Raw genomic sequence first — 16,862 nt, forward strand, 5'->3', positions numbered from 1 at the left:
GTTATAAAATTTGTGTTAATTAAACGATTTATTTGCATGTATAATGGCTGCTTTAAATTCTCATCATAAAATTTTCTTTTGTTTTATGAACTTTTTTTGTGTGTATTATTTGTTTATGAACTTTTTTTTTGTGTATTATTTGTTTATGTATTTTAATATTAGACTGTATCTATACTTATTAATATTGTGAATACTACAAATAAAAATTTTATAACTTATGAAGATATTTTATTTATGATATTCCTTTCGTTTAATGCTTGTCACCCTTTTTTGTTGCATATTTAAACTTCATTTCGTGATTAAAAATACCGGAATGGTATATATATTTAATTAGTGTTCAAATTGTAAAAAATTAATGCAATATAATACTTAATCCTAACCCAAATATGGGGTCCACAAACACAACCCTGACCCACAACATAAAAACTATATAAAAATTATGCAAAAATTACTTATTTACAAATAGACAGTTTCTTAGATATATTAATCATTATTACTATTCCTAAAATAGTCACTACTCTTCGAATCACATATTAAGGATCCATTTTCTTCTTTATTTTTTTAGTTTTTCTTTTAAATGTTTTTTAGATCGTTTCCGAAATCCAAATAATGAATACTAATATAAAAATTAAAAAAAATATATAATTTATTTATATTCACAAATTACTCAGTGCTAAATATATTGTTCAATTGACTTATTATTTACCTTATAAGCAATTCCAAAAAAAATTGATACTGCAAAAAATATAAATCCAATTGACATTAATGTTTTTTTTATTACTGATCTTCGTGAATATGTTGGAAGGATTGGAAAATTGCTAATTTGGGGATTTTTATATATATTTTTAAAATTATCATAATCATTTGATAATCTAGACAATAATTGACTATAGGGGCTGCCTTTAGTATTATTATAACTTTCATTGAGATCATCATATTTTTTAGCAAATTCTTTAGATTTTTTTAAACAAATATCGCAATTTGAGTTATTTATATCAAGTCCACTATACATTTCACATAATGTATTAAATGCATCATAAAATTTAGACATATCTTCAAAATTAATATTCAACAAATCCTTTCTTTTATCTATGAGATCATTATAACTATTATAAGCGTTAACTTCAGTTATTTTCTGATTATACTTACTACCATTCTTTATATTCTCCTCATAAAAATCATATATATTCTTATAATTCATATTTTTATTTAAGCTTAGCATGTAACTTAACCATATGATAATGTAATCAACAATATTGATATTACTTTTTGCATTAATCGTGAACGAATCAGAACTCCCAAAGAGTTCATTAAACAAAAATAAAGACACAGCATTAATTTTAGCGAGATCACTATCACAATTTTGATTAGTACAATACTCTTTGAAATGTTGATCGTTGAATTGGTACTTTCCATCATTCTTCAATGTATCGGGAAACCAGGTCTTTACAGCACGGAATTTACCACACTAAGAAAACATTTAAAAAAAATTATTATAAATGTGCATTATTGAAAATTTTATTAAAATAAAGTTTAATGATGTTTATATATAATACAATATCAAAATATGTAAAGGAAATTATTATTAAAAAATGCATATACCATAGTTACATTCATTGTGAAGAGATTTTATTTTTGATTTGTAAATTGAGTAGAATCATTCTGTTTTTATATACATGCATCAACTATGTGACGCAAATACTTTAATTCTATATATAACAACTATCTATAGTTAAATATATTATATGATTTTAAATAATTAAATTAATATAGAATAATAAAATAATGTTATTACTAAAGAAAAGTTAAATTTCTGTTTATGATAATTAGCTAGATTATCTTAAATAGAGTATGATTAATACATTTTTGATTAAATGTAGATATGATGCATTTTATACAAAAAATGATATTCTTACTAACATCTGGTATAACTTTATTATAAAAATTAATATAATTTTATAATTAATTTAAAATATATTTGAACATAGAAAAGGTATATATTTATATTTTATGTTTTAATGATTTTCCTTCTAAAAATAAAATACTGTATAAATCTAAAAAATACAAAATTATATTATTACTATAATCCATAAAAGTATATAAATAATAATTTTTTTAAATATACTAAATTTGTATATACTTTTTTCTTATAATATATAATACAGTTTTTTCTAAAATTATAGTATTTTCAAATTAAGTTATATGCTCCACTTTTTAAGCTAATGCACAATTCTTTTATATTGTTTTTAATTAGTATATATACATTCCAATTACATTTTAACATTTTCAATAACTTTATTTTTATTTCTACATATTCCAATTTAGAAGTATTCTTTATTGGGTAATTTTATAATATATTTTGTATATTTTTTTCACGGTTTAAAACAACAATTAGCACTGGACCTGTATTTGTAAGCTTAAATACGTTTTTACATGTATATTGTTTTTAAAATAATACTTAGTAAATATTAAATATTAGTATATAAATAACTATTGATGGAAATTTTAAAGTATAATAGAAAACTATGTTTAATTAAGTTATTATATTTCATTTTAAGAGGAGAGAGGTAAGATATATTTTCTCTTTTAATATTTAAATTTAGATAAATATTCGTTAAATGTTCTACATAATTAATTTTTATCCTATACATTCTACTTCTGTAGTTATCAATGTATATACATTCAAATAATTTATTGATATTCTATATTTTATTAATTCTATGGTAAAACAACGACAATATAATATGCGTTAATATTGAATAATAAAAAGATATTTAACGCTGAGTCTATTCTTTTTTCTATTTATCCATATTTTATAATATAAAATTATAAATCCCCAAATTGAATCTTTAACAAATATATAACATTGATACCTTATAATGTATTATTATGTGTCTTTTCAATAATATTAATATTTAATTATATGAAGTTTCCACAATAAAAAAAATATTTAATATTATTTATTAGTATAATGTTTTATTAGATTATATTTATAGATATATAATAATAACGATATTATATATATAATATGATTTATAATTGTTAGAACAAAATATGAAATTTTATTAATATACTTATATGTTTTCAATTAAGTACTTATAATATAATTATTTATACCACAAAACTATAAATCTTAAAAATTAAAGTGATTAATCTATTATTATACCTTATGATAAATAAATTAAGGCGTATAAGGCAGCTTCTATTAATACTAATTAATTTTAATACAAATGTAAAATACAAAAAGAGAATAGTAATTACAATTAAAACTTAACAAAAATTATATATATAGGCGATTTTTATTGTATTATTAAAAATGTTAGATGCATAAAATGGTTTTTATAGATGCTGTTGTATCGTCGAATCTCGATCGATATTCCATGCATCTATATTTTATGAATATCTATTATTACAGTTCAGTTGGATAACATGATTTAAATCACAATAAATATGGTATAAATAATAAGTTTTACTAAATAAAATGCTTGATCATATAAAGAAACATATTGTGTTATGCACAATTCAATATAACTATGGGTTATAGATCCCTATATAATGACAATTATTATATAGAAAATATCTATATTAATATATGAAATATAGCTACTTATTTAATCATATTAAATCGATATGAACACTCAATTGTATATATTATACTTTAAGGGAAAAATGATATATGGTTCCTTTAATATTAGTTTATCCCCATTTTGGTTGCATATTTAAACTTCAACTTGAGATTAAACATACATGGATGGTACATATATTAAATTAGTCTTTAAATTATACAACGTTAAGTAAAGATATAATACTTAGCCCTAACCCGAATATGGGATCCACAAACACAACCCTGACCCACAACATAACAACTATATAAAAACTATGATCAAAAATTACTTCCCAATAGACAGTTTCTTAAAATATATAAATCATTATTACTATTCCTGAAACAATCACTCTCTTCGAATCATATTTTATTGATTCATTTTCTTCTTTATATTTTTTAGTTTTTCTCTTAATTTTTGTTTTTGAAATCGTTTCCGAAATCCAAACAACGAATACTAATATAAAATGTTAAGAAACATATGATTTTTTTGTTAATGTTTGCATATATATAATGAAAATAATTTTTTAATTCCTTATTATTTACCTTGTAAGAAATTCCTAAAAGAAATGCTATTACACCAAATATCGATAAAACTGTAAATAATTTGTTTTTTACTGATGAATTTGATGATGCAACTTCAGAATCTTGTGCTTGAAGATGTTCAGGACCTTTTTCAAAAGTTTCAACATAATTTTTTGGTTTTTCTATCGTTGGGAAGGATAAATCCGAACATTTAACACTACAGTTCTTTTTAAAATTATCATAATCATTTGATAGTTTAAACAATAATCTATAATATGGACTATCTTTATTAATATCAGAAACGTTAAGTTTTTTATATTTTTCAACAAATTCTTTAGCTTTTCCCAAATATTTACCACAATCTGGACTTTCTTCATTAAATTCAAAATGCATCATACATAATGCATAAAATGCATCATATAATTTAGATATATCTTTAATATTCATATTTATCAAATCAAGTTTTTTATCTATAAGATTCTTATAACTAGTATACTCCGTAATACCATTTATAGCCTTTTTATACATATCATTATTTATATATGCCTTATAAAAATATTGTAAATTGCTCATATTTTGTTCACTTTGCTTTAGGTTTAACATATAACTTAACCATATGATAATGTATTCAACAATGTTGATGTTACTTTTTGCATCAGTCTTAAACACAGAATTATCCTTAAAGAATGCATCAAGCAAATATAAACATCCAGCATTAATTTTTCCGAGATTATCACTACATGTGTTGTTGGCACAATAAGTATTTAAAGTGCTTCCATTAATAATAATTTGATAGTTTCCTTTATTGTCAAAATTTTTGGAAAACGAGTTACACATAGAAAGGAGTATTCCACACTAAGAAATGATTTAAAAACAATTAATAAAAACGCAAATTATTAAAAATTTTATTAAAATAAAGTTTAATGATATATATAATACAATATCATAAAATGTAAAGGAAATTATTATTATTAAAAAAATGCATATACCACTCTCTTATCCATTGTGGTGAAATTTCATTTTATATTTGTAAATTGAGTAAAATCTTGCTGTTTTATATATGTTGCCCCCAATATGTGACGCAAATACTTTAACCCTATATATAACAACTGTCTGTAGTTAAATATATTATATGATTTTAAATAATTAAATTAATATAGAATAATATAATAATATTATTACTAAAGAAACGCTACATTCTTGCTTATGATAATTAGATGAATTACCTTAAATGGAGGATTATACTTAATACATTTTTTATTAAATATATATATGATGGATTTTATACAAAAAATGCTATTCTTACTATAATCTGGTATAACTTTATTATAAAAATGGATATACTTTTATAAAGAATTTAAAGTATGTTTGAACATATAAAAGGAATATATTATATCTTCTGTTTTAATGATTCCCCTTCTAAAACTTAAATACTGTATATATCTAAAAAATAAAAAATTATATTATTACTATAATCCTTAAAAGTATATAAATAGTAATTTTTTAAAACATATTAAATATTTATATAGTTATTTCTAATACTATATATCAATATTTTATTAAAATTATAACATTTAAAATTAAGTTGCATGCTCCATGTTCTATGCAAATTACATAATTTTATATTGTTTTTATTTAATATGGATAAATTTATAATCCATTTTAATACGTTAAATAACTTTATGTTTATTCCAATATACTTCAATTTAAAATTATTCCTTATTGGGTAATTTTATAATATATTTTGCACATCTTTCCCACGGTTTAAAACGACAATTAGTACTGGGCCCCGTATTTATTATTCTATTTATAGTCTTAAATACGCATTTGAATGCATGCTGTTTTTAAAGTAATACTTAGTAAATATTAAATATATAACATATAAATAAGTATTGATGCAAATTTAAAATATAATGTAAAATTATGTGTATTAGGTTGGTATATTGGCCTTTGAGAGGAGAGATAAGGGAAGTATATTTTTTTAAGACAAGAATGTAGCCATATAAAATTTACTTATTCTACATAGTTTAATTATGTTTTATATTTTTTACAATTTAAACTCTCAATTCATGTATATATTAAAATTATTCATTAAAAATCCCTTAGAATTATTTTCTAAATATATAGTTTTCTTTTAAATTTTAATAAATAATATTATACTACATATTTTACAATAAACTACATTTTTAAGGAAATATAGAATTATTAATATTTTTTCTTGGTATTGTTAATTCTAATATTATCGCATTAAAAAATACTTAGTTAAATGCTATAATATTCATTTGATTTTGTATGCATACAATTTTAATCTTATCATGCCTTTAATAATATATATAATGAATATATACGCATATAGTGTATCAAATTAACATAATATATTTTTTCGTATTTAATACTTTATTGTTATTACTATTATTGTTGTTACTAATGGTATATCACTGTATAGTACAATGAGATAATTAATGCACGCAAGGTAATACTTTAATTCAATTACTATTTTTCCTTGTTTTATTGTTTTAAAGTATAACACTTTAGAACATATTATTTCGCAATAACAATATATTTAAATTATAAATTTAGAGTTTTTATATATATAATAACCTAATAAAAATATTATTAATTCAAATTAATTTAATTTTACATACCTTTTCTGTATACTTTGCATTAATATATAATTTATATGCTTCCCAAGTTTAACATATTTCAGTTTTAGTCATTGATACAATATTATATATATTAGAACAATAACTCTATTCAATCTAACATATTATTTATAATTATTAGAACAAACTATAACATTAAATTTTATTAATATCTTATATTTCATTTTTTAACTATTTTAAATATAATATATTTCCATTTTATGTATAGTTCAAAATTATGGAGTTAAAAATGAATAGTGATTAATATATTATTATACCTTTATTGGAAATAAACTAATGTATATATAACTATTTCTATTATTTGAATTTAAAACATTAGCATACAATAATACTATATATAATAAAAAATTAAAAGAATTGTATACACATATATATAATGTAATTTTTTATTAATATGCATATTTTTATTGTATTACTAAAATTTTAGATGCATAAAATGACTTTTATAGATGATGTTGTATTGTCGATTCTCGGTCGATATTTTACGAATATCTATTATTACAGTTCAGTTGGATAACGTGATTTAAATTAAAATAAATATGATACAAATAATAAGTTTTACTAAATAAAATGTTCATAAAATAAAGAAACATATTGTTTCATGCATATTTAATATACCCCTTGATTACCAAGATTTATATAATATGTAATAAGGGTTTTTATGTATAGTTAACCAAAAAATAGTAATAAAATATATAATGCGAAGTTATAATATTGCCACATTTGATATATATAAAAAAATTAGGTATAAGGATTATAACTTATAAAATATTTTATGTAGCCCCTTTTGGGTTGCATATTTTGACCTTTAAGCTTGATTTCGTGATTAAACATACGGGTATAGTACATATATTTAATTAGTGTTCAAATTATAAAAAAATAAATATATAATACTTAGCCCTAACCCAAATATGGGGTCCACAACCACAACCCTGACCCACAACATAAAAACTATATAAAATTATTTATTTCTAATAGACATATTCTTAACATATATAAATCACTATTAATCTTCGAATCATATATTATGATCCATTTTCTTCTTTATTTTTTTAGCTTTTCTCTTAAATATTGTTTTTGTGATCGTTTCCGAAATCCAAATAACGAATACTAATATAATTTTTTTAAAAAATGTATAATTTATTTATATTCACAAATTACTCAGTTCTGAATATATTTTTTAAATTCCTTATTATTTACCTTATAGGAAATTCCTAATAAAATTAATGTTGCAACCAATATGAGTGGAATTGGAATTAGGTTGTTTATTGTCAATGAACTAAATAGTGTTGTTTCAGAATCTGATACTTTAGTTTGAGAAATTGATTCTTCAGTTTGAGAAATTGATACTGGCATTTTACCCGAAGAATCATCCATTTGTGTTCCTTTAAAACTTGATCCAGGGGCTTGTGCTTTTGTTTTTTCCTTTGTAAGTTCTGGAAATTGTTTCTTTACAGATTCATTATATAAATTACTTTTTATATAATTATAATCGTTTAATAAAACAGACAATACATGACTAAATAAATTATTGTTTGTATCATTAAAATTTTCATTAATAAGAGCTTTATAATTATCAACAAAAATATTAACATATTTTAAATATTCCTGGCTATTATTATTCGCTTTTGAAAGGTCATCATACATTTTACACAAATTTTTAAATACATCATAAAATTTAGACATAACACTAATATCAATATCCATAAGCTTCTTATTTTTATTTATAACCTCAATATAAGTTTTATATTGCGTATTCTTTTCTATAGACCCTTTATACTCCTGAACATTTTCTATATACTTACTATAAAACTCGTTTAATTTAGTGATTCCATTTTCTGTTTTTTGATTTAACTTATAACTTAACCACGAAAAAATATATGTAACAATAATAATATTTTCATTTGCACCTCCCGAAAAATTATTACTATTCTCAAAAATTATTTTAAGCAACCATAAGAAACAACCATTAATTTTATCAATATTGGTATATTCTGATTTAGAAAAATAGTCTTTGTATTTTGCAGCTTTAAACTTATATTCTCCAGAATCCAATTCATCAGGAAAAAGTGACCTCACAGTATCAAACTTATTACACTAAGAATCCATTTAAAAAAAACAAATAAAAATAAATATAATGATATTTTTATAATGTTAATTTTATCATTAATTTATGAGTAATATAACATAAATAAATTTGAGAAAATGCATATTTTATTAAAAAGATGTATATACTATGTAGCTGCTATTTTTAACGAAGTATTCTGTGCTATTCGTTTGATGTTTAGCCATAACAAACTTTTATATATAAAATATACAATATGCGCCAAAATAGGTGATTCAAATATTTGAATTTTATATATCAATTATTTGTAGTTAAACATGTTATTATCATTTTTAATATCAATTTAAATATAATGTGGAACAATATATACTTTTATGGTAGATAAATTGCCTTATTTTGGGGGTTGTTTAATGCATTTTTTATTGTATGTATATATAATACAATTTTGCATAAATGGTTATCCTTAATAACACTCATATGCGCATTATTATAAAAATTAAAGTAACATTGTAATGAGTTTAGAAAATATCTTCTTATACATGTGCTTTAATATAGAAACTAAACAACGTCCTAAAATTTAAATACTATATAATATAAAAAATAACAAATTATATTATTATTATAATCCTTAAAAGTATATAAATAGTTATTTAATAAGATAGATAAATTTTTATATACTTGTTTCTTATAATATATAATACAGTTTTTTCTAAAATTATAATGCTTACAAAATAAGTTGTATTATTCCATTTTCTATGCAAATTACATAAATTTATATTGTTTTTAATGGATAAATATAAATTCATAACCCATTTTAATAAGTCCAGTAACTTTATTTTTATTCCTATATACTTCAATTTAGAAATATTCTTTATTGGGTAATTTTATATGCACTTTGAATATTTTTTCATTCTTTAAAACGACAATTAGCACGGAACCCGTATTTATAATCTTAAATAAGTCTTTGGATGCATATTATTTTTTAAATAATATTTAGTAAATATTAAACATATATACCTACTGATGATACTTTAAAGTATGATAGAAAACTATGCGTAATTATGTTGTTATATTACCCGTTGGTAGGAGAGAGATAAGATATATTTTTTTTAATATATATATCTAGATAAATATTCGTTAAATGTTCTCCATAGTTAATTTTATCTTATACATTCTACTGTTATAGTTATCAATGTATATACAATCAAATAATTTATTAAAAATTCTATATTTTATTAATTATATGGTAAAACAACGACAATATAATATGCGTTAATATGGAATAATAAAATGACATTTAACATGAATTGAATATTTAACCTTTTCTCTATTTATCCATTTTTTTAGAATATAAAAATAAAATTCAAAATTGGATCTTTAACAAATATATAAAAATTGTATTATTATGTGTCTTTTCGATAATATTAATGTTTAATTATAAGAAGGTTTCCCAATAAAATAATATTTCAATATTAGTTATTAGTTTATATGTATAGGCATATAATGATAACGCTATTCTATCTATCATATTTTTTATAATTATTATAACAAAATATGATATGAAATTTTATTATACTTATATTTTATTTTTTAACTATTTTAAATATAATATATTTCTAATTTATTTATACTTCAAAACTATGAAGTTTAAAAATTAATAGTGACTAATTTAATATTATACCCTTATTGGAAACAAATTAATGTATAGAGAACTATTTCTATTATTTTAAAACTTTAGCATAAAATGATACTATATATAATAAAAAATTAAAATGATAGTATACATATATATATAATTTAATTTTTTATTAATATGCATATTTTTATTGATTATTAAAAATGTTAGATGCATCAAATGCCTTTTATAGATAACGTTATATTGTCGATTCTCGATCGATATTATATGCATCTATACTTTATGAATATATATTATTACAATTCGGTTATCAAAATACGATTTAAATTAACATAATATAATACAAATTATAAGTTTACTAAATAAAATGTTTCATCAAATAAAGAAATATATTATGATATGCATAATTCAATATAACGCTGGGTTAACAAATCTTATATAATGACAATTATTATATAGCAAATATATATTTTAATATATGAAATATAGTTATTTTACTTTAACTATATTAAATCGATATTAACGCTCAATTATATATAACTTATGAAAATATGTTATATACTCCATCTCATATTAATGACAGTACCTATTTTTTGGTTGCATATTTAGGCATCATTTCGAGATTAAACATACGGGATGATACATATATTTAATTAGTGTTCAAATTATACAAAATTAAATGAAATGTAATACTTAACTCTAACCCCAATATGGATTGCATAAACACAACCCTAACCCACAACATAAAAACTATATAAAAATTATGCAAAAATTATGATCAAAAATAACTTCGAAATAGACAGTTTCTTGAAATATATTAATCATTATTATTATTCCTGAAATAGTCACTACTCTTCGAATCATATATTAAGGATCCATTTTCTTCTTTATTTTTTTAGTTTTTCTCTTAAATGTTTTTTAGATCGTTTCCGAAATCCAAATAACGAATACTAATATAAAATGTTAAGAAGCGTACGGTTGTTCGTTAATGTTTACATATATATAATATTTTTTTTTAATTCCTTATTATTTACCTTATAAGAAATCCCCAAGAAAATTGATACTGCAAAAAATATAAATCCAATTGACATTAATGTTTTTTTTATTACTGATCTTCGCGAATATGTTGGAAGGATTGGAAAATCGATAGATTTGGCATTTTTATATATATTTTTAAAATTGTCATAATCATTTGATAATCTAGACAATAATTGATTATAGGGGCTGCCTTTAGTATTATTATAACTTTCATTAAGATCATCATATTTTTTAGCAAATTTTTTAGCTTTTTCTAAACAATTGTCGCATTTTGAGTTGTCTATATCAAGTTCACTATATATTTCACATAATGCATTAGATGCATCATAAAATTTAGACATATCTTCAAAATTAATATTTAACAAATCCCTTTTTTTATCTATAAGATCATTATAACTATTATAAGCGTTAACACCACTTATTCCCTCATTGTACTTATCATTAGTCTTTATATTCGCTTCATAAAAATCATGTATATTCTTATAATCCATATTTTTATTTAAGCTTAACATATAACTTAACCATATGATAATATAATCAACAATATTGATACTACTTTTTGCATTAATCTCGAACGAACCAGAGTCCCCAAAAAAATGTTTAAAGAAAAATAAGCATACAGCATTAATTTTAGCGAGATCACTTTCACATTTTTGATTAGTACAATTCTCTTTGAAAAGACTATCATTTCCAAAAATATACTTTTTATTATTCGATTGATAATTAAAATTCACCTTTGCAAAAGAGAACTTACTACACTAAAAAAACATTTAAAAAAATTATTATAAATGTGGATTATTAAAAATTTTATTAAAATAAAGTTTAATGATATTTATATGTAATACAATATAAAAAAATGTAAAGGAAACTATTATTTTTAAAAAAATGCATATACCATTTGCTTATTCATTATAATGGGATTTTATTTTTGATTTGTAAATTGAATAGAATCATTCTGTTTTTATATACATGCATCAAATATGTGACGCAAATGCTTTAATCCTATATATAACAACTCTCTGTAGCTAAATATATTATAAATTTTTTAATAATTAAATTAATATAGAATAATAAAATAATATTATTAATAAAGAAACTTTACATTTCCGTCTTATGATAATTAGCTAAATTGCCTTAAATATAAGATTGATTAATACATTTTTGATTAAATATAAATATGATGCATTTTATACAAAAAATGCTATTTTTACTAACATATAGTATACCTTTATTGTAAAAATTAATATAATTCTATAAAGAATATAAAGTATATTTCCTTGTATTTATTTTTGGTCATAGAAAACCTATAACATCTCCTTTTTTAGTAAAACTTTTTCTAAAAAATAAAAAGTTATATTATTACTATAATCCATAAAAGTATATAAATAGTAACTTTCTAAAATATATTAAATTTTTATATACTTGTTTCTTATAATATATAATACAGTTTTTTCTAAAATTATAGTATTTTCAAATTAAGTTATATGCTCCATTTTCTAAGCTAATGCACAATTCTTTTATATTGTTTTTAATTAATATATATACTCCAATTATATTTTAACATTTTCAATAACTTTATTTTTATTTCTATATATTCCAATTTAGAAGTATTCTTTATTGGGTAATTTTATAATATATTTTGTATATTTTTTCCACGGTTTAAAACAACAATTAACACTGAACCCGTATTTATAAGCTTAAATAAGTCTTTGAATGCATATTATTTTTAAAATCATACTTAACATATATTAAACATTACCACATAAATAAGTATTGATGCAAATTTAAAGTATAATAAAAAACTATGCGTAATTAGGTTGGTGTATTGTCCTTTGGTAGGAGAGAGATAAGATATCTTTGCTCATTTAATATATAAATTTATATAAATATTCGTTAAATGCTCTTCATAGTTAATTTTATCTTATATATTCTACTTCTGTAGTTATCAATGTATATACAATCAAATAATTTATTGATATTCTATATTTTATTAATTCTATGATAAAACAATGATAATATAATACGCGTTAATATTGAATAATAAAAAGATATTTAACATGAATTGAGTCTTTAACATTTTCTTTATTTATCCAGTTTTTTAGAATATAAAACCACATATTCTAAATTGAATCTTTAACAAATATACAAAAATTATACATTTATAATGTATTATTATGCGTCTTTTAGATAAAATTAATATTTAATTATTTGAAGGTTTCACAACAAAATAATATTTAATATTAGTTATTAGTAGAGTATTTTATTATATTATATGTATAGTCATATAATAATAATGCATTCTATATACCATATTATTTATAATTGTTAGAACAAACTATAGCATTCAATTTTATTAATATACTTATATTTTATTTTTTAACTATTTTAAATATAATTATTTATACCACAAAACTATAAATCTTAAAAATTAAAGTGACTAATCTAATATTATGCCTTTATGATAGATAAATTAAAGCGTATAAATAAACTTCTATTAATACAAATGTAAAATACAAAAAGAGAATAGTAATTACAATTAAAACTTAACAAAAATTATATATATAGGCGATTTTTATTGTATTATTAAAAATGTTAGATGCATAAAATGCTTTTTATAGATGCTGTTGTATCGTCGAATCTCGATAGATATTCCATGCATCTATAATTTATGAATATCTATTATTACAGTTCAGTTGGATAACATGATTTAATCAAAATAAATATGGTATAAATAATAAGTTTTACTAAATAAAATGCTTGATCATATAAAGAAACATATTGTGTTATCCATAATTCAATATATATATGGGTTAGAAAGTCCTATATAATGACAATTATTATATAGAAAATATCTATATTAATATATGAAATATAGTTATTTAATCATATTAAATCGATATGAACACTCAATTATATATATTATAACTTAGGAAAATATGCTATGTAGCCCCTTTCATATTGATGGAAGTACTCCTTTTTTTGTTTACATATTTAAACTTCATCTTGTGATTAAACATACGGGATGGTACATATATTTAATTAGTGTTCAAATTATAAAATATTATATACGATATAATATTTAGCCCTAACCCGAATATGGGGTCCACAAACACAACCCTGGCCCACAACATAAAAACTATATAAAATTATGCAAAAATTATTTATTTCTAAATAGACAATTTCTTATCGTATATCAATAATTATTACTATTCCTGAAATTGCTATTAATCTTCAAATTATATATTAACGAACCATTTTCTTCTTTATATTTTTTATTTTTTCTCTTATATATTGTTTTTGAACTCGTTTCCGAAATCCAAATAATGAATACTAATATAAAATGTTAAGGAACGTATGTTTTTTTGTTAATGTTTGAATATATATAATGAAAATAATTTTTTAATTCCTTATTATTTACCTTATAAGAAATTCCCAAAAAAAATGCGATTGCACCAAATATTGATAAAACTATAAATAATTTGTTTACTATTGACGAATTTGATGATGCATCTTCAGAACTATGTGTATATTTTTCTGCTGTTTCTATCGTTGAAAGGGATGGAAAATCGTTACATTTATTTTTAAAATTTTCATAATCATTTGATAGTCTAGTCAATAATTTATAATATGGACCATCTTTAGTAATATCAGAATCGTTATTAAGTATTTTATATTTTTTAACAAATTCATCAGCATATTTCGAACATTTATTGCAATTTGGACTTTGTTCATCAAATTCAATATACATCATACATAATTCATTAAATGCGTGATAAAATTTAGATATAATTCTCATATCCAGATTCACCATATTTGCTTTATCTATAAGATCCTTATAATCTTTGTACTCTGTAACACCATTTATAGACTTTTTATACTGATCATTATTTATATATGTATTATAAAAATATTTTAGATTGCTTATATTTCCTTCACTTTTCTTTAGGTTTAACATATAACTTAACCATATGATAATGTAATCAATAATATTGATGTTACTTTTGGCAACAGAATTAAACACAGTAGAATCAATAAAGAATGCATCAAGCAAAAATAAACATCCAGCATTAACTTTTCCGAGATTATCACTACATTTGTCATTAGTACAATACTCATTGAAATTGTTTGGATTAATAAATTGATAATTTCCTGATTTGTCCAATTTATCGGAAATCGAGTTCCTTAAAGAAAAGAACAATTTACACTAAGAAAAAATTTTAAATCAATTAATAAAAACACAAATTATTAAAAATTCTATTAAAATAATGTTTAATGATATATATAATACAATATCATAAAATGTAAAGAAAATATTATTATTATTAAAAAATGCATATACCCCTTTCTTATCCATTATAATGGAATTTTATTTTTGATTTGTAAATTGAGTAAAATCATGCTTTTTTATATACACTGCACTCAATATGTGACGCAAATACTTTAACCCTATAAATAATAACTGTCTATAGTTAAATATATTATATGTTTTTCAATAATTAAATTAATATAGAATAATAAAATAATATTATTACTAAATAAATACTCTATTATGTTTATAATAATTAGCTAAATTACCTTAAAAAGAGGGTTGCTTAATACATTTTAGTTAAATATATATATATAATGAATTTTATACAAAAAATGCTATTCTTACTAACATTTGGTATAACTTTATTATAAAAATAAATATAATTTTATAATGAATTTAAAGTATGTTTGAACATAGAAAAGGAATCTATTTATATTTTATGTTTTAATGATTTCAATTCTAAAACTTAAATACTGTATAAATTTAAAAAATAAAAAATTATATTATTATTATAATCCATAAAGTATATAAATAGTAATTTTTTAAAATATATTAAATATTTATATACATTTTATTATAATATATAATACAGTTTTTTCTAAAATTATAACTTTTACAAAATAAGTTGCATTATTCCCTTTTTTAATTGCATATACATAATTTTAATATTATTTATATTTAATATAAATAAATTCACAATATATTTTAACATTTTCAATAACTTTATTTTTATTCCTACATATTCCAATTTAGAAGTATTCCTTATTGGGTAGTTTTATAATATAGTTTGCACATCTTTTCCACGGTTTAAAACGACAATTAGCAATTTATACGTATTTATAAGCTTAAATAAGTCTTTGAATGCATATTATTTTTAAAATAATACTTAGTAAATATTAATATATAACATATAAATATTATTGATGCAAATTTTAAAGTATACTAGAAAACTATATTTAATTAGGTTGTTATATTACCCTTTGGTAGGAGAGAGATAAGATATATATTTTTTTAATATATATATT

At 20.3% G+C, this 16,862-nt stretch overlaps 5 protein-coding genes across 5 annotated transcripts; all 5 read right to left on the bottom strand.

Moving 5' to 3' along the window:
• Positions 1–553: 553 nt before the first annotated feature.
• Positions 554–1,617, bottom strand: PY17X_1401400 (PIR protein; the record flags this gene model as incomplete). Its single annotated transcript, XM_022957384.1, has 3 exons — positions 554–616; positions 707–1,468; positions 1,603–1,617. 3 exons carry the CDS (start codon positions 1,615–1,617, stop codon positions 554–556), a joined length of 840 nt encoding a protein of 279 aa, XP_022812785.1.
• A 2,354-nt stretch (positions 1,618–3,971) lies between these two features.
• On the bottom strand, positions 3,972–5,130 carry PY17X_1401500 (PIR protein; the record flags this gene model as incomplete). The annotated part of the gene is made up of 3 exons (XM_022957385.1): positions 3,972–4,058; positions 4,148–4,981; positions 5,116–5,130. The coding sequence occupies 3 exons, from the start codon at positions 5,128–5,130 to the stop codon at positions 3,972–3,974; spliced, it is 936 nt and encodes a 311-aa protein (XP_022812786.1).
• A 2,703-nt stretch (positions 5,131–7,833) lies between these two features.
• PY17X_1401600 (PIR protein) lies at positions 7,834–9,000 on the bottom strand (the record flags this gene model as incomplete). Its single annotated transcript, XM_022957386.1, has 3 exons — positions 7,834–7,899; positions 7,990–8,886; positions 8,977–9,000. The coding sequence occupies 3 exons, from the start codon at positions 8,998–9,000 to the stop codon at positions 7,834–7,836; spliced, it is 987 nt and encodes a 328-aa protein (XP_022812787.1).
• A 2,377-nt stretch (positions 9,001–11,377) lies between these two features.
• Positions 11,378–12,438, bottom strand: PY17X_1401700 (uncharacterized protein; the record flags this gene model as incomplete). The annotated part of the gene is made up of 3 exons (XM_725490.1): positions 11,378–11,440; positions 11,525–12,286; positions 12,424–12,438. The coding sequence occupies 3 exons, from the start codon at positions 12,436–12,438 to the stop codon at positions 11,378–11,380; spliced, it is 840 nt and encodes a 279-aa protein (XP_730583.1).
• A 2,333-nt stretch (positions 12,439–14,771) lies between these two features.
• PY17X_1401800 (PIR protein) lies at positions 14,772–15,882 on the bottom strand (the record flags this gene model as incomplete). The annotated part of the gene is made up of 3 exons (XM_022957388.1): positions 14,772–14,858; positions 14,947–15,732; positions 15,868–15,882. The coding sequence occupies 3 exons, from the start codon at positions 15,880–15,882 to the stop codon at positions 14,772–14,774; spliced, it is 888 nt and encodes a 295-aa protein (XP_022812788.1).
• Between the last annotated feature and the right edge of the window lie 980 nt (positions 15,883–16,862).

Source organism: Plasmodium yoelii (assembly GCF_900002385.2).
Source record: "Plasmodium yoelii strain 17X genome assembly, chromosome: 14".
In the NCBI taxonomy this organism is placed as follows: domain Eukaryota; phylum Apicomplexa; class Aconoidasida; order Haemosporida; family Plasmodiidae; genus Plasmodium; species Plasmodium yoelii.